The following is a 19,974-nucleotide window of genomic DNA, read 5'->3' as shown; positions in this document are numbered from 1 at the left end:
CGGCCCAGCCGGGGATCGAACCCAGGACCTCCGTCTTGTAAATCCACCGCGCATACCACTGCGCCACGGAGGCCGTCAAAATTTTTTCTGTCTAAAAAAATTTAAACATCGAATGCGACTCCACAGCTCTGTCCTAGAAAAGCAATGACGCTCTAGGACAGTAAGTAGATATACAAACATATAAGTCCACGTGTGTTTCGGTGCTAAGCCAAGCTCAAGGGGGCGGCGGGAGGAAGTCGTAGCAATGCTGCCGATGCCGCTGGCCTGGCGGTGCGGGGTGAAATCCCTGCTGGGTGGACACATTACTTTTAGGGTTCCGTCAACTGCGCCACGTTTAGTGGTTTCTATTAGAGTTCCGTACAGGTTACGTTGATCCAGTAGTTAGCATAGGTGGCTACGAATCAGGTCCACTAGACTTTACTGGCTGGGCCGATAGCTTTTTTTAATTCCATTGGTCCAGATCGGCTGATGGATGGTTACCACCCTACTGGCAAAGACGTACCGCCAAGCGATTTAGCGTTCCGGTACAATGTTGTGTAGAAACCGAAAGGAGTGTGAATTTTCATTCTCCTCCTAACAAGTTAGCCCGCTTTTATCTTAAATTGCATCGTCAGTTACCATCAGGTGAGATTGCAGTCAAGGGCTAAATTAATAAATAAAAACATGCGCGTTATGACATATATCATAATGAGAAGACTAATGTCGGAGCAATTGAAAATAGCGCAGTCTTTTTCATTCAACTCTGGCGCTATTGGTGTCTCTTTCGCTTTACGATATATGTCGATGACCCATGCTAGGCTTACTGAATTAGAATTCTGCGTCGAAGTATGAAATATTGGGTTTTAGTTTTAAGTGAAGCAGTGCTTTGGAGAGCATAGTCCTCATTCCTAGTCAACATTATTAACATCTTATGCAGCTGATAAATTCGCTTATCATTAGCAGCCCATGTTTAGCTCAATGTTCAGAACGAGTCTCCTCCCAGAAAAGAAAGGGGTTAGACCGATAGTCCACCATGCTTAAAATGCACATAACTGGAAAGTTGGAGGTGTGTGCCTCGGGTCGGATTCGAACCTACGCCCTCCGAATCAAAAACCATAACAACTGGGATATCTCAACTCAACTATTACTTATTGGATTTTTTTATAACGTCAAATATTTTGTCACCTAAAGATCTTCAACCCGTAATAGAGTAGCGGGTCTAAGTTCCAAGACAGCTACATTGGTACACTGATTACGAGGTCCTGGGTTGGAGGTCTCTGCATGATCGAATCATTAATGATCCGCAGACGTACCAAAGTCACTGACATAGCTCAGCGAGCCGCGAAGCTGAAGAGCAATGGGCAGGTCACATAGGTCGAAGAGGTGATAGACGTTGGGGTCCAAAAGTGCTGGAATGGCGACCCCGCACCGGAAAACGCAGTGTTGGTCGACCCCCCTAGGTGGACCGAGGATATCAAGCGGATTGCAGGGAGCCGTTAGATGCTGGCGGCCCGAGAACGTTGTGCTTGGAGGTCCATGCAAGAGGCCATGTCCAGCAGTGGACGTCTATCGGCTGATAAGGTAAGGTAAGGTAAGGGTTGGGCTCTAAAAATAGAGTTATCTTTCTCCCCAAAAAATCTCAGGCCGATGTTTGGAAGTTGGTGATGATATAGGTAACCCCGTGTTGAGATTCTCAATGTCAGAGAGAGATTGAGCCTTTCGGTGCCTACAGGTGGATAACATACAGTAGGTAGATGACATATATCTCGATTGATTTGATGTTTATTTTAATAGGTTGATAATAAAGACCAAAATAGTGAATAGCTGGTCTTGTATTGGCCGTTTAAAAATGAGTTCAAGCGATTGCGCAGTAGATAGGTACTTACGTTACATATAGAGGACTCAGTTGATAACGCCTTAACTTAGCAAAGATTCTTGGTATCCAAATGTAAAATTGATGATGCTACGTAACCAAAGAACTAAAACTCATTTTAGTAAGGACGGAACCCTTTTGAAGCGCGAGTTCTTCTCGTACTGGACCTGGTATTTTTTTTTCTGTTTCTAATGTTCTATAATTTAAAACCAAGCGTTAATCCAAAGAACACTTTTCGATTGGATTGTTTTTTCAATTTTCATTTACCTAATTACGCCAAGCATTGTAGCAGGAAGGCTATTCAGTAACGATGTGTTGTATAACTCGCACGTGCGAATTTCGAATTTACCTCTATCTCTCTCTGTCTATATACGCAGTACTATAAACAGAGAGCGAGTTCGAAGCTCACATTGTTAGTGATAAAGACAACGTTACAGAATAACCTCCCAGTACCTAATTCGTTCTAACTTCTACTGCATTGCCGCTTAACATCGAGATCAAATCATCCTTGATCCATCCCATCCTGCTGGGACATTCGCTATCTCGATTGCTTTTAAAAAAAATGGCTAGCGTCTTACCTACCTCAAAACTATTTGGTACCAGCGGAGACCCGTGACTTCGTCCACGTAAAATGGATTTTTTCAGGATAAATATGTTGTTAATAAAATATATGTATGTTGCTAAATTTCCATGAAAATCGGTTCAGCCGTTCCCGAGCTTAGCTCGGACAAACAGACAGAAATTTGAATAAAGTTCGTCTGTTTAAGTATCCTGTAAATAGCTATCACTTGTGAAACAGTTATTTTGGAATGAGATTAGATTAATCAATTTAATTCATATTTATTTGTAGAATGTTTAAATTTTAAAGTACGTGTTTCTGTTACGTTATTATTTTAAGACTAGTTCACACGAACGCTTTTACTGTGCGTACAAAACGCGTAGAATAAACAAAAAAAAAGACTATTGCACTCATAATTATTTAAATTTTTTTACTCTAGAATAATTTTCAAAACAGCCTTGTGGCTAAAAAGGGGCGCAGGGGTAAAATTAATCGAAAATAAAACACCAAAAACCCTCATGAATGTTAATTCATATTTAATAAATAAATACATTTTCATGTTTTTTTATTTAAATAAAACTAATGTAAGTGACTTAGTTGTAGCAACTCTCAACAACATTATATTACAACATACAGGGACACGCAGATGCGTTATTTATTGCTTAGTACCTACTATAACAATTGTTTTATCAACTAAAAAGATATATATTAGTCAAACTCTAAAATATACATACAAGTTTTTATATAAGTTAGTCATAGTTTATGTTACAGAAAAAAAATCTTCTAAATTAAAGGACCATGTCACATTATACTATTTTAAGTAAACGTTTGTCTATAATCTGTAAAGTTGCCAATTTGACTTTTCAGCTTACAACGGACAATCCCAACCTTTATTCATACTTTTTTAAAAATGTAATAAATCCGTAATCTGCTTACCGATAGTTATCTTTTTAGCATTGATAAGCAAATTAGTGATAAGATGAAAAAAACCTTAAAGAAGAAAAAGATCAATATTTATATAAAATAAATATTGATCTTTTTGTAAAATTACGTTGCACTTTACTGATCACGTATATATTTATCGTGAAATAAATAGCATTTTGTTACTTATATTGTTTATAAGGACATAAAAAACACATATTATTATCAAAAAATGTGTTAGTTAGGCACATGGTGCTATGACCGCAACGTGAATTACTCATGTCTAAACTCAGCCTTACTGCAAAATAAATAATGTTTATGAATGAATATTAAGTTCTAATATTTTAGATCTTAATTAATCTGATCTTTGAATAAGATCTTTTTTGAAATCGGTTAAAAAGACAATTGCCCCAATTATTCCATAAATATTTGTGACATAGGTCGTCTAGGAAAGTATTATATAGTAGTCATAACCATTATGCCTCCCCGTGGCGAAATTGTCAAGGATTTCTCTACGAGAAATGGAATAACATTATAAGCCATGTTGGTCTGCTTGGCTATGCTTTAATACAGATTATAGACGATAGATGTTTATAGCTTAAAATCAAATCGGCAATCTGCTTGTTCCACCAAGTATTAGTACAATAAATCTTCACTCCCTTATTCATAAACATGTATCAAGATTTAAACCTCAATTTTCTTCAAGGTAAAGTGGACCTAATAACCACTGTTTAAAGTTCACTTTACTTTCAATAAATTTGAGGTTTAAAACCTAGTTCATCTTTATAAATAAGTCCGTTATAGAACAATGTAACACGGTCCAAAAACGTTACAAATAATAAGCGCCTCTTTATGATATTATTATTGGAAATTTGCGTATCGAGGCGCAAATAATATACAAATAATACACAACACACAAAAGTTCGTGGAATATTAAGTGAACACAAAAACACATCTTTGGCTTCAAGCGAAATTTACAAAAGCATTTCAAAGATTTATTCCACACATTATTTATATGTGCCTTTTAAATATTAACTGGAACAGCAAAGCCATTATACAGATCGAGATTCAATTATTATCAACAAAAATTTAAAAAAAAAACAAACAAACCTTACCTACTTCGCGAAAGGTTGGAGGTATCAAGAAGTCAAAATGCTAAAATTTTACATTTCTATTGCACTGAGTTATACAAAAAAAAATATTTTGTAACATCATTTTAATGGATATTTATTGTATCCAGAGAACAAGATCGTAACTGCGTTTTTTTAACATAATACTCAATGAAATGAAAATCTTGGAATCGTAATTTGACCCAAATTTTGCACACGCTCTGAGTTCTGATCACTACATGACTAGCTAAGAAACACGTCATTACAAATCCAATATGACGGCCTCCCCAAGATGGCGAACTAGCTGTATGAAATCCACCTCCATGATATGGGTATCAAGCGTGTTTTTTAGTTTTGTAAACTATTCATGTTATTTTCACTTAAAGAGAAGTTTTAATTTCTTAGTTTAAATTTTAAGTTCTTAACCTTATATTGTAACCAAAGGTTACCGAGGTTAGAAAAATAGATAAATTATAAACAATTCTAAGATATAAGTAATCTCAGTTTATATTTAAAAGGCACGCCTATCAAAACAATCTCAATATCTTTCGAGATATAAAACGCATTTCGCTTGAAATACGTATACGAAAATATGCAACCAGTCTCTCATCCTCGCATACAATATTAAAAGTTATTCACGTCACAGTAAAGTTCAAAATCCAACGACGAAACGACCAATCAATTCCTTCCAGTTTAATGCATTACTCTAATTAATTTTAGAATTAGCACAAACATTGAATTATTTTAAATATTCGGTCGAGTCAGGTGCAAAGTAAACGTTGAAATAAGTAAGAACGTTGGGCTTACTAACTTGAATTTTGCTTTGAAACTTGAATTTTAGAGAAAATTTCTTATTTGGAGATGCATAAAATTTTTTTTCGCTATCTCGTACATCTTTGTTAAATTATACTGATAGATCGAAACGCAATAAGGTGGCGAATATTCAATGTAAACATACGACTGTATAAAAAACACCAGAAATTAGTTTTTTTTTTAATTTAACTTCAGCAAGTTTTTAAGTCCTTCTTGCGCGGAAAAACTGCCCATAACAGATTACAGAAGAGCTAAGCATATATTATATTGACTGAACTTAACATATTTAAACTTATATTGAATTTTCAATATTTTATTTGCACCCACTCGATCTTAAAATAAACTTGATAATAATCAAATGAAGCTTATAATATATAAGTAAGATTATTGGGAGATTCAACAATATTTTTTTTTTAATAATATAATAATTTGCATTGGACAGAATGATCAGATACCATTTTTATGTACGTATACATTTTGTACACAGCTTTAAAAAAACATACATACAGCCGAACGTAGAACCTCCTCCTTTTTGGAAGTCGGTTAATGAGAAGAAAAAGTCATAACTGAGAGAGTTTTATTTTCTTTATGAAAAGTGAGTTCCTAATATTATCAATTTTAATATAATATTTTATTTGTAAAGAATATTCGAATGGCGTTTGGTCGTCATGACCAATTTCACCTCCTACCTGCATGGTATATTTATTTAAGACGTATTAGTAAGTTATGCGACGTTTAAAGAATATTCAACATATAAAAAGTAAAAAGCATTACACTATGTAATACTGTACAAAAGAAACCAGAAATTAATACATATGTAGTACAGTTTACTTATAAAAATAAATCAATCAACGCAAGAATACGTTCGTATATTACACGACCAATGAAACAGATAAACCAAATTATATTATCAGCAATGTATTGCATATAATTAGTATTCAAAGTAATTACCGTACACCCTAGTTTAGAGAACCATTAAATACCCACGTTCAAAAATCACCCTTACGCCCTTGATATTAGAGTCCAAATCCAATAACAAGTCAATTATTTGTCTATCTACCCACGTATCAAATAGTAGAAACAACAAGCCTACGTAAACGATACGATACAAAGTCAACATTATTCGTATTCACTAATTAATTTATTAGTTAAATATATATATTTATTTTTTTTATAACTTTTAAAAAGTGGGATTACAAATATTTGGCCGTAATAGAAGACCATTTTGCACAGAGTGCCAAGTACACAGTAATGTTGGCATATTTTAATAGTTACGGTAGCGTCATATATTGACAGTTTTTTGGCTTAAAAATAGCGATTCAAGATAGGGTGAATGTGAAATGACCATCTTACATTACTTAGGAATGAGAGTAATGAGAGAAATATAAATATAGTGTTTTTTTTTCTTACATGGCGAAAATGCTAAATAGTTATGGCGGACTAAAAACCATAGACAATCAGTGGGATGTGAAGTTTATCGCGAGAACTGTATTATACTGTACCTGGGTATATCTATGAAAAAATACCGTTACAATAATTAGAACAACAAACATGTGAATTTCGTGACAACGGACGCTATTTACCATTTTCGCCATTTATGAAAAAAAACTGTATAACAAATCATCTAATTTAAAAATCGATTGTAATAAAATAAAATATTAAATTGAATTGGATTCATTGACCTCTTATAATAAAAAGACGCACAATCATGTACAAAATTTCACTTAAAAATTGGCGAATTTTGCTTTGACAGTTTTAGAATTATTGTTAAAGAAAATTATACCTCAAGGTCTTTATATATATAGTCCAATATTCAATAAAATCCCAAATTCAGAGCAAATTCAACCTTAAGTATTAAGTTTAAGGTTGAATTTGCAAATGTGACTACTTGTATTGAGTTCCAAGAAGTTGAATTTGGCACTCATTGAGTGTGGACGTTTTTTGGTCGCTGACTGTGCATCCACTTTTTAATAGGAGATCGATGATTGGATTGGATAATTATTCAGTTATAAATTAGATGATCTTTGCTTGATCAAATAATGACTGTTGCAAAGGTTTTACTCAATCCTGCTGTTAGATCTTAGGATACAAAAGTCTAAAAATAAAATGATAAATGATAGGCACAATCATTACAATATGTATTTTGTCAATAAATGGTAACATTCAAGAAAAAAAAAATAGTAGAAGGTAAATAAATTGAGAGAAGATATTTTAATGGTACACTTACTTTAGTAAAACATAAAAATTTATAATTTAGCATTTTTATGGTAAAATCAGGAAGTCGTTTGTGGTAACACTGGTAAAGTTTTGGAATAAGTAATTACAATTACATAGTATTGGCTCCAGGATCTTAGAACATGGGGTAAATAGTATAGAGACAAATGGAGGTATATATATCGGTATAGACGTCTGATTATTGTCGAATTAGACGTAACACATGAAAAGGACAATAATGACCCTGCTACAATTGGTTATTATTATAGGAAAACTACAAAACTGAGTCTATACGGGCGCAGTAGGAACATTTTTTTTTATTCTTTACAAGTTAGCCCTTGATTACAATCTCACCTGATGGTAAGTGATAATGCAATCTAAGATGGAAGCGGGCCCCTTGGTAGGAGGATGAAAATCCACACCCTTTTTGGTTTCTTCACGACATCGTACCGGAACGCTAAATCGTCTTTGTCGGTAGGGTGGTAACTAGCCACGGCCGAAGCCTCTCACAAGCCAGACCTGGACCAATTAAGAAAACCTCAATCGGCCCATCCAAGGATCGAACTCAGGTAATTCCACCGAGTATTTCACTGCGCCACGAAGGCCGTCAAAGACTTAAGAAGAAAGGAACGGATGGTTGGCGCATTTTAATCATTGTTTGAAAAGCGCGCGTTTTGCCCCTCCACCCACTCTCTCAACCCCTTCCGTTTTCACCCCGCGAGGTGGGTTGGGAAGGGGTAAGACTGCAGGGGAAGAGATTGTGGCGGTTGGCAACACTGACAGGTGAGCGAGTTGCCCGTACCTCTCTAACTCCCATTTGTCGTCATATTTCGTCATACCCCTGTACTGCGCGCGTAAAGACTCAATGAAGTGGTATTAACTATAATGTTTAGTCGCATAAAATTTTTATACTTTCTAAAAAGTGATGACTAAACGCGTTGACAAGCCTTTATATCACGTTACAGGTGTCGTACACCTAAAATTTAATTTGACAATACTTTTCTCAAATTTCCCGCATAATAAAGATACACAAGTGAATATGTAGATATAAATAGTTATCTAAATGGACAAGTTTTATTTGGTTATACTATATTTTTAGGACTGTATTATGGACAGGATTCCAGAAAATTTATAGAAATTAATTTGTACTCTCCTAATAATCTTTACGACTATTAGAGAATGAGGTGTATATTTTGTATAATATGCAGAATTAAATAAATTCATAAAGTAATTGGAGTCCCTTTTGGCTCTAGATTGTATAATATAAGTAGGTATCTACGAAGATACCCATTGACAAACTAGGAGGAAATGACGCATAACTTAGGCACTTGAAATTCAATTCAAAATAAAATAAAAAATAAATCAACGATAAAAAATCAAAAATAGACTTTACATATTTTTTTATTTATATTTTTAATTTCGAAATTAAAATATGTATCTATTTTAATTTACACCAACGTCAATCGAAAAATCAATTTTCAGGTGCCTAAATATATTCATTAATTAATATGAAATTACATTTAACAAGACTTAAAATGCCAAGAGAATTTTTATTTTTAAAACTCTTTATTTGAAAGGGACATAATATACTTTTTATTTTCAATTTGTTTTTATTTGTTACGATAAAAATGTAATTTAACGTGCGGAAAGGAATTTTTTAATAAATATTGTGACATTAAATATTTTCTATTGTAACTATTCTGAACATATGTACATCTATGTCTATAAAAAAAGATTATAATACTCTTTGATATTAATATTTTTTTATTATAATAATAATCTTTAATACTTTATGCGTGGTAACATGCAATGGATTCTACAAATGCAATTTCTGTACGAAAGTGACCTTTGACTGACCAACATAATCAAAAATAATTGTTTTTTTAGCAAGTTTATGTTGATAATATAAAAAATATACTCTCTATACAATAAATAAAGATGAAAGAATTATATTGTATATGCTTTACTAACATTTCAATACCTATACAAATTTTAAATTCGTATCTACTGCGTTTAACAGAGAATAATGTAATTGAAAATCTAGACAATAGATCACTTTCGTTTTAAAATCGTTAATAACGTATGTTTTTTTTTTAATATATTGAATATTTAAAACCCGAAATTTCACTTAATTTATTTCTCTCGAGAATTCAAAAGATATAGAACAATTTTATAAAAAGGTTACGTAACCCTGTGTTTGAATCGCCGGCTTTAACTCTACCGCCGAGATTGTAAACGGTATAGACAAGCAATATTAGCACTAAAAGCAAAACGCATATTTAAGCCCTCACAACACAACAAATGTATTAATGAAGATTACGCCTAAAATCGGTTCCTTCCTCGCTCGACTATGTCATTATACATTTCTTGTGAAAAAATATCCCTTATGACGTCATACAAAGCATTCCAATAACGCACAAGCGATGACAAAGCCACGTGGTTTGTCTATAGCCAATTCCGCTGTTCATATATGCATATATGATCTGCCTATCTAAGAGTCGAATTCATAGACGTTGCAGGGGCACCCCCAGTGGGACCATTCACCCGCTGAGTGTCAAATTCTCAAAGAGTTTAAATTCGACACTCAGAGGATGAACGAACCCCTGGGATCGCCCTCACAAAATCTATGAATTCCACTGCTAGTCATGTTAAAGATGATTTTTTTCAATGCATTTTACTATCTGTTTTACCCCACTGCCATTTGCGAGTATGTATATAAATTATTTGGATGCCCAATGCATTGTTTTTGTCATGTGCTCCTAACATTTACTCATTAGATGTACTTAACTTCGTTGTAATATATCAGTAATGATTGAGTATGCAATGTATAATGGGCAAAATTAAATTATACAGTACAATAAAACTAACAATCTACACGGCAGCTGCAGGGTATATCGAATTAGTCTAGTATTTTTGTGACTATTTTATCAGATCTTGGTGATGTCGCAGTTTTTCTGGTTTTGAAGGAAAATAGCTAAATTTATGTATTGGTAATTTAATTTTGTTATATAACTTCCGCAAAGTAACAGCTATTATTAGCTATTACTATAACTGAGATAAAAGCAAATTGCATCATTCTGCTCACGAAGCTGTTTGCACTAAATAATACTACTAGTTCTGTCAATTTGGTATACCATTCTTTTTAAATTCGTTAAGTTTTGGATTTCACATTTCAATCCTTAGTCTCATATTTTTTCCATCCTTTTAAAATCGATGCCTTGAAATTTTTGACCCAATAATTTTTGGGAGTATTTTTTTCTAAATTTTTGGGAGTATTTTTTTCTAGTACTATTGGCACGTATTTTCTCCAAATAATCCAAAACCGAATGTGCAACAACCCTAAACCTTTTACCCTGAAAAAATATTTCCTCACTTTCAAGTCACATTATGACTATATCAAATGATGTCTAAATATAATTGCTTATGGAGCCTTTTTATTTTATTTTTTTTAATCGCTTAGTATCGATGCCAATTTGAATAATATAGATAATAATAATCAAATCTGCATTCATATTTTAATTAATGCAAAATATTCCTGGCTTTTGTTGTTAATCTATGTTCATGTCAATCATCAGAATTATGTCATGCATTAAAATCTATAAACAATTGATTTATTATTATTAAAATAGCGTCCAAAATTTTCAGAAAAAAAAACATTACCTAGACTATATTTGCGCTTAAATATATTGAATAACCTCAAAAAATTTAGTGAATAAGTTAACTTGTAACGCTCAAACGAGTCGACACTAACGGGGAAACCCCGAAATTATTACAAAGATGGCACTAAGTTAAACCCGAAATTTTAAATGTCAAAAAATCTGATTTTTAGATAAACTTTGAAATCAGATGACGATCCCGTAAAATGCCTATTCGATTGTGATCGATTCGAAAATCGATTCACATGTCAAATATCCAACCTTCATCATTTGAGATCAAAGATTCTGAAGGTATTCGTCAATATCGATATTCGAATGATTCCGATTGTATTCCGTTATTTAGACCTCTGTACTCTTGCCGACTTGACCTGACTTCGTGTCAGGAACGCCGGATGCGCTCAGTTTTCGTTGACGTCCGGGAAATATTCCGCCAAACAAGCGACCTGTAACAATTAAAACAACAATTTACAACCAGTTTCTTCATGTAAAGCTAAAGTAACAGTAAAAGTAGTAAGTAATAAAGAAGATTTTATTTTTCCGTGATTAAGACCGTCACTTTTGCTTTATGACGTTACTTTGACTGTTACTTACGTTGAAGAAACTGGCCGTTAGGCAATTAAATTAAAATAAGCCAATTGAGCTAAGTAATCAGAACTTTTACATGCCTTATTTATAAACATTTAGGATTTAAAGCTCAAGTTGCTTCAAAGTAAAGTGAACTTTATGATTCTTTCAAGTAGTCGCATTTGCAAATTCAACCTTAAACTCAATCCTTAAGGTAAATTTGAACGCCTTTAGGACTATATTTAAAGGCCTTTAGGTATAATTTTCTTTACCAATAATTCTAAAACGGTCAAAGCAAAATTGGCCAGTTTTTAAGTGAATTTTTCTACATGTTTGTGCGTCCTTTTATTATAAGAGGTCAACGATTTCAGCTGGTTTTCTTACAAATAACAATATTTTTTCTGAATGTGTAAGTGCCGTAGGCTCCTTAGACCTTGTCCAGAAGGGGTCAATTCGTCGCGAATCGTATCGCGGGAATTCATACGCGCGTTTTCAAAGTACTAGACATCAATACATCGCGTCCACAAGCATCTCGTGAATTCAAAATACGCGCGTAAATCGCGTGCACTACACCAGACTCTCAACTCACGCGTGATTCGCGCGTATTGCGCGCGAGTCGAGATACTAGGGACGCCTTGTTGCGTCCAGTTAACGCGCGAACTCTAGATCGAGTGCGGGTTCAACTCCATGTTTTATACTGAATTCCTCCCCAAATGCTCGCGCGTAATACGCGCTTTGTGGATGCAATGGTCGCGCGTATTTCGCGGCGACTTCGCCCTTTCTGGACTGAGCCTTAATGGGACCTCAGCGGCGTCACCGAGGGGTTTGCGCAAATAACAACACTGTTTCGTTCTGTTCCTCTTACCAGGTGACCTCTGCTCAGGCGGGTGTCGCGGCGAGGTGGCATGCAGCGCGGTGCGACTGCCCTGCTGGAAGGACACCGACATGCCGCTGTCCAGCGAGCCTACGGACCCGCGTCGCTGGAGACGCTCCGCTGCCAAAGCCACTGGGGACACACACGATTGATAACATTAATCCCATTGATTTTAAACTTATTTCGTGATTGTTCATTATGAATATTATTTAAACAGGTACATACCACGATAAAACGACGAGATTTTTAATATCGATATTTAGAATTGTGCAAACCAAGAGGGCGCCGCGAAACGCCCAATAACAAAAGCCATGTCGTGAGTGTGGTTTGCCTAAACAGCCAAAAACGCGAGGTTGTTGAAAAAAAAAGAACAAGAAAGAGGGTAGATCAATTCTGCCCCTAACAACTGATGTCAACTTCGCACCTCGCAACTTCAGTCCCGTCGTGACCACGATCCATGCAACTGGATCGAAATATTGAAATTAAAAATCTCGTCGTTTTATCGTGGTATGTACCCGTTTAAATAATATTCATAATTAATCCCATTACCAAAACCAATCTATCTCACTCAGAGATACTCAGAGGTACTCGAGAGCTATTACGATTTAGAGAAAAGAAGGAAAGACAGAGATTTAGAGAGAAGAAGTTAAGCCTAGGGAGTATCATTTTAATCTATGCAAGCCCCCGGACATGCCCTGCCAAGGGCTTTTTCCTGCCTCGAAAAACGCATAAGTCCTCGTTCAGGGTGCAAAGCACATGGTTAGACGGTATGATTTCATGCACATAAGGCATCTACGCCTCTGGTTGATGGCCAAGCTTTGCGAGCTGTTGCACTATTCTTAAGCGATCTTTGCTCAATCTTACATCATCATCGATTCAATTTATGGGGGGTCGATCAACACACGCTTTCCGTACACAATCGTCATTCCAGCACCTTGGGACCTCAACGTCTAACGGCCCTTCGAATCATGTGCCCCGCCCATTGCCATTTCAGCTCCGCAACTCGTTAAGCTATGTCGGTGGTTTTGGTTATTCGGATCTCCTCATTTCCGATTCCATCACGCAGAGATACTCTGAATATTGCTCGCTCCATCGCCCGCTGACTCCTATTAGACCTCATGTGCCACCAGCTCAGACTAATTACATAAGGACTAATATCGCACCCAAATTCACGAACAAAATTGTCCGTAATTTTCCAAGAAAATTAAAAAAAGGAAGGAAGGAGGAAGTATATCTTATATGGAGCTCTTTACCCGACGAACACTATTACAACTATGACACATCTATTCTATAGTTATAATCGCATTAGATCTTTGATCATATACTTTGACAGAAAAATAACGTCTAGTGAGGCAGGTCCTTATCTAATTATTCTGAGGTCACCAGAAATCGCCCCCTTTGAATGCAATGCTCCTTAAACGTGATTAGAGACAAAGAGAAATGAATATAGAGACAGTTATAATCTCATTAGACCTTTGATCATATAATTTGACTGAAAAGTAACGTCTAGCCTGGCAGGTTCTCATCTAATTAGTTTAAGGCTACCAGTAATCGTCCCCTTTAAATGAAATGCTCCTTAAACGTGATTGGTGATAAAGAGAAATGATAGTTCATCATACCAGGGTCGTTGATATCGACGAGCGAGTTGCTGAGCACGTTTCTCTTGATGATACTGGTGGGCGGTGGGTTCTGCGACAGTCGCGACGGCGCGGCGGGTGCGGGGCACGACGGCGGCGGTGGTACCACCACACTACAACAGAAGAGCATGTGCTTAGTTAAGTAACCCAGGTAAGGCCCAGTTCGGACTACTTTAGTATTTTAGTCGAGTACGAACGATTTTTGGGCGGTAAATTAAAAAAATGTTCGTACTCGACTAAAATACTAAAGTAGTCTGTACGGCCTGTTAGTATTACAGTGGAATTCATAGACGTTGTAGAGGCAACCTTAGGGGATTGTTTACCCGTTGAGTGTCAAATTCTTAAACAAATAGAGGTTAAATTCGACACTCAGCGGCTGAATGATCCCCTGGGGATGCTCCTACAACGTCTATGAATTCCACCGGTAGTCTACCTATTAGGACCTGTTTCACTACCTTCAAAAAGTTTTGGACAGACTGAACGTAAGGTTTGTCACTTTCTTTATACGTTATCAACCCATATATGGGTCACTGCTGAGCTCGATCTCCTCTCAGAATGAGAGAGAGGGGTTAGGCCAATAGTCCACCACGCTGGCCCATTGCGGATTGGCAGACTTGACACACACAGAGAATTAAGAAAATTCTTTGGTATGCAGGTTTCCTCACGATGTTTTCCTTTACCGTTTGAGACACGTGATATTTAATTTCTTAAAATGCACACAACTGAAAAGGTGGAGGTGCATGCCCCGGATCGGATTCGAACCCACACTCTCCGGAATCGGAGGCAGTGGTCATATCCACTGGGCTATCACGACTCTTCGACTTTTTATGACAAGTGACAAAGATAAAATTTGTTAATCTTGCCTTGTGTTGTAATATTTCACCTATATTAATGGAACTTTCACTGAGAAATAAAGGATAATAAAATCTAAACTAATCTAACTTTTTATCCCGGTCCGCTAGTTTAATAATATAAATAATAGATATACTCATAGGCACAATTATCCGCCCATTATATTATACTCGCGTCATATTAAAGAAGGCGGGTAATTGTGCCTCTGAGTATAGATTAAAAGTACATACCCGTGAACGTGTACGTGGTCCATGCACTGTTGATGATCAATTTCAACATCCGCCACGCCACTGTCTCGATTTTCCATTACTGTAATGAAGAGAACAATTTCATCATTTCATCATTCATTCGAAACGACAATATTATCTTTACAACCATCGATTTATCAAACTACGTATGTGCTCCGCCTATTTCCACTTCAGCTTCAAAACTTGTTATGTCGGTGACATTGGTTGTTCTGCAGATTTCTTCATCTATGATTATATCACGCAGAGATATTCCCCGCATAGCTCGCTCAACAGAACAGACAGCGCTAAAAGCTAACGCTTTCTTGTTTTGTTTACTGACATTGTATTTTGTTCTGTGACAAAAGGAATAAATAATATTCAACTCTAAAGTAAGGGTAAAATATTTCTTTTTTCACTAAATATTGAACAGCCAATTGCGTGAAAAGTTTATCAGTATCATAAGTATACACTATACATGTGTTTGTTTGGGCCACGCCCCCAGGTACGCTGGTTTCAATACCTACAACGAATTGCCACTTTATAAATTTAGTTACCTACTATCTGTCGCTCTCGAATGACTGAGAAAATTAGCCGTTTATCGCAGCGTTATGGCTTAGTGGTAAAGGGCCGGACGCATCACCGAGAGGTGGTGGTTTGATCCCCGCTCGATTGTGTTCTTAGTTCTTTATAAGTTTGTAAAATGGTGGTAAACAAAAAAATACCTTGGCTCTAAATATCAAACTGATGTGGGCTCTTCTCGAACCAAGGCGCTTTGGAACCCTTGTAACTTTAATTTTAAGTTTTCGAAAATTATTATCACCGTTATCTTAAGTTTAATAACGTGACGTTTCGAAAGAGCTTGTAAACTAAGCCTATTTGAAATAAATGAATTTTGACTTTGGACTTTGACTTTGACTTTGACTTAGACTTGGACTTTGACTTACCGTTTCTCGCAGCGTTGTTAGTGTTTCGCCCCTTGCCGCGGTTGAGTTCGCCCTCGATGCGCATGGCTTCCATCTCGTCCATCTCGGCGACGCTCTCGCGCAGGTCCTCGGCGAACTTGCAACGGTCGTGCTCGTTGCGCGCGTTGAACGTCGCCAACCGGCGCCCGTCCACGCGCCGCGAGAGACGGATGCCGAACGGGTAATCTGTACACGATTACGTGTAGATATTACGAATATGTTGAGATGGATGTGTGGTGTGCTCAGACCAATTATTTTATAGGACCTGCCTCGCTAGACGTTATTTTTTTTGTCAAAGTATATGATCAACGATCTAATCTAATCTAAGTTATTTTAGGCCGAAAGTCCTTTTTGGTGTTTGGAAACACCGCTAGATGCTCTCTTATTTTTCACAGCGTTAATAAACTGTTTGCAGATTAAACTGTTTGCAGATTAATGCGATTATAAAAACTGTCTCTATAGAATCGATGTTAAATAGTTGTAATCGTGTTCGTCACTTAGAGCTCCGTAAAAATACCTTTTTGTGTAATTTAATTGTGTAAAAAACGGGCAAAAACTTCCAGTTTAGTATAAGATATATACCAAATCTAAGCTCGTTTTCCTCAGAAAATGTCAGACAATTTTGATCGTGACTATGATCGTGACGATACATGTCCTTCTATAATTGGTCTCAGGTGGTGTGACAAGAATAGATAAAATAAGGAATGAGTATATAAGAGGAAGTCTGAAGATGGCGCCAGTGACAGAAAAATTGAGGAGTAGAAGGTTAGCTTGGTATGGACATGTAGTGCGTAGGGAGGAAAGTCATATTACTAGAAAAATGTTGACTGTGCAAGTGGAAGGACATAAGAGGAGAGGAAGGCCAAAGAAGAGATGGTTGGATTGTGTGAAAGAGGACATGTGTGTAAAAGGAGTGGATGATGAGTTGACGAGTAATAGAGACAAATGAAAAAGATTGACATATTTTTCCGACCCCACTTAAGTGGGAATACGCGTAAGGAGATGATGATGATGAGACCTATAAGTCCCAATTCAATAGCTCTAATTGATAAAATAATGTAGCTGGTGGGAGGCTTTGGCCGTGGCTAGTTACCACCCTGCCGACAAAGACGTGCCGCCAAGCGATCTAGCGTTCCGGTACGATGTCGTGTAGAAACAGAAAGGGGTGTGAATATTCATCCTCCTCCTAACAAGTTAGCGCGCTTCCATCTTAGATTACATCATCACTTACCATCAGATGAGATTGTAGTCAAGGGCTAACTTGTAAAGAATAAAAAAAAATACATACGTGGCACTGAGAAGAGGTTGACGAGCATGCCGCATAGCGGGAACGATTGTCGGAAAGTGTATGTCACAGAGGACTTCTTTTTGCTGAAGATCTTCGTTATCACTAGGAGATCGTTGAAGAGGAATACCTGCAAGATTATTTCGTTTTATTATATTCAAATAAAAGAGCAGTGAAAGCCCAGTGGATATGACGTCTATATTCGATTCCGCAAAGCATAGGTTGAAATCCGGGGCATGCACCTCCAACTTTACAGTTATGTGCATTTTAAGAGAATAATTATCATTTGTCTTAAACGGTGTCAAAGATTTTTTTTATTCTCTAGATTTAAGAATTCTGACAATTATTAGGCCAACGTGGTGGACAATTAGTCAATCCCCTCTCATTCTGAGAGGAGACACTCGCGCTCAACAGTGGGCCGTATATGGATTGTTAATGATGTTATCATCTTTTTCGCCTCTTCTATTCTAATCAATACTTTCATAGAAGTCCTATTAATAAAGTAAATAAAAGTTATTTCGTTGTGTTGACGCAGTGTCCTACAATATTCCAACCCAGGACTCGAATTTAATAGGACACTGCGTCAACACAACGAAATAAAGAGCGATATTTTCGAGCTAGCCACTCGGTCGATCGCCAAATGGTCAACATTTATCTTTCTCTTCTCGAGATACTCGGTATTGCACATCTTAGACCTATTCTAATGTTCGCCTTGGCATGACATTTTCAACGATTCCATTTACACTTGCCATATAAATCCTTGGTGTTGGTATTTTGAATTTGAATTTGACCACTGACCTCTCTCTGGTGAACACCCGGCCTTTCTTTCTTGTGTATGTCGGGTATCTCATACAGTCGACAGTAGCAGACCAGCCGTCGGTGCGGCAGCGCCAAGTGAGGTTTCTTGCCTACGATTGTGGCCTGGACTTTCATAACCTGCAAATAAAATGAATTTTGGATATCATAGTACAAGAGGTTCATTAAATCAAAGACTTCTACTTCCTTTTACTCAGTAAAATTATAATTAAACGCCAGAAATAGTATGACTCTAGAAGGCCTCATGAATTTAACCGCAAGGACCTATTAACCTCGCGGTGGTAGTGAGGACATTAATGGTAAAAATCAAGCCAAACTTCTAGTACGTTCTGAACACAAGGCGTATGGATTCGAAGTGTACAAAAACATATCGTGGCGCGGACTGTTCTTGCTTCTAGCATGTTTCCAGGCCCTTCTTGACCCCATACAAATTCACTGCGATGATGTTAGTTACACCACTACTTATTGTTATCACCTGCAAACCATCGCGTGCGTGGGTCGCTCCAAATTCTGAACTCGCTGGTCTTCACCCTATGTCATAAATGTCGCAGTCGTCGGTGCGCTCTATGCACTGAAGGGTGTTAGTTACGCCACTAATTACCATTACTACCTGTGTAACGTGAACACTGCCCGGTGGGAACTCGCTGGTTTGTCGTAGATGCCGGCCTTCATGTTGCGGTCAATGCAACCAATCCCATTGCACTACAGTGATGTTAGTTGCGCCACTACTTATAATTATTATTACCTGCGTGACATGGTGACTTCCTGGTCGGAACTCGCTGACCCTGTGGTAGATGCCGGCAAACAAATCGTGCTCGTTGTCGCCGCAGTCGTCGATGACGCGCAAGTTGCGAACGAAGTCGTCCAGCGACTAGCCCTTACCTTTTTCTATCCTGCACTGTGTGGTGTTAGTTACGCTATTAAATATTTTACTATTATTACCTGCGTGACTTAGCCGCTGTCCGGTCGGAATTCGCTGGCCTTCACCCTTTCGTAAATGCTAGCCAGCATATCGCGCTCGATGTCGCCACATTTGTCGATAACTTCTATCACGAACTGTTGGGTGTTAGTTACGTCATTATATATTATTATTATAATTACCTGCGTGACATGGTAACTCCTTGTTAGGAGCTCGTTGGCCTTTATCCTGTCGTAGATGTTAGCAAACAAATCGTGGTCGATGTTGTCGCAGTCAACGATGACGCGCAAGTTGCGAACGAAGTCGTCCAGCGACTAGCCCTTACCGTATTCTATCCTGCACTGTGGGGTGTTAGTTACGCTATTACATATTTTTATTATTATTACCTGCGTGACATAGTCGCTGCCCGGTCGGAACTAGCTGGCCTTCACCCTGTCGTAGGTCACCGCAGTCCTTTGCGCTACAGTTATGTTAGTTACGTCACTACTTATTACTATTATTACCTGCGTGACATGGTCACTCCCTGGTCGGAACTCGCTGGCCTTCACCCTGTCGTAGATGCCGGCCAGCATGTCACGATCGATGTCGCCGCAGTCGTCGATGCCGCGCAGGTTCCGTACAAAGTCATCCAGCGACATGCGGGCTTCAGGTTTGAGGTTCGGCGTATGCAGGTCTGTGTTCAGCATTATTATTGCGAACGCCAGCACGAATATC

At 37.2% G+C, this 19,974-nt stretch overlaps 1 protein-coding gene across 7 annotated transcripts in view; it reads right to left on the bottom strand.

Moving 5' to 3' along the window:
- Positions 1 to 2,922: 2,922 nt before the first annotated feature.
- LOC112046543 (IQ motif and SEC7 domain-containing protein 2) overlaps positions 2,923 to 19,974 on the bottom strand; it is a 243,297-nt gene continuing 226,245 nt past the window's right edge. For all 7 annotated transcript variants that reach the window (XM_024083211.2, XM_024083212.2, XM_052889355.1 and 4 more), the window contains 8 exons: positions 19,764 to 19,973; positions 18,324 to 18,461; positions 17,529 to 17,655; positions 16,223 to 16,426; positions 15,282 to 15,360; positions 14,182 to 14,312; positions 12,554 to 12,694; positions 2,923 to 11,567 (listed from right to left, as the gene is read on the bottom strand). In XM_024083211.2, coding sequence (XP_023938979.2) covers positions 11,464 to 11,567; positions 12,554 to 12,694; positions 14,182 to 14,312; positions 15,282 to 15,360; positions 16,223 to 16,426; positions 17,529 to 17,655; positions 18,324 to 18,461; positions 19,764 to 19,973 — 1,134 coding nt within the window. In that variant the 3' untranslated portion in view covers positions 2,923 to 11,463. The remainder of the gene's footprint in view (positions 11,568 to 12,553; positions 12,695 to 14,181; positions 14,313 to 15,281; positions 15,361 to 16,222; positions 16,427 to 17,528; positions 17,656 to 18,323; positions 18,462 to 19,763; position 19,974) is intronic.

This window comes from Bicyclus anynana, chromosome 25 (genome assembly GCF_947172395.1).
Source record: "Bicyclus anynana chromosome 25, ilBicAnyn1.1, whole genome shotgun sequence".
Classification (NCBI taxonomy): Eukaryota; Metazoa; Arthropoda; class Insecta; order Lepidoptera; family Nymphalidae; genus Bicyclus; species Bicyclus anynana.
This window is presented reverse-complemented; position numbering and strand designations above follow the sequence as displayed.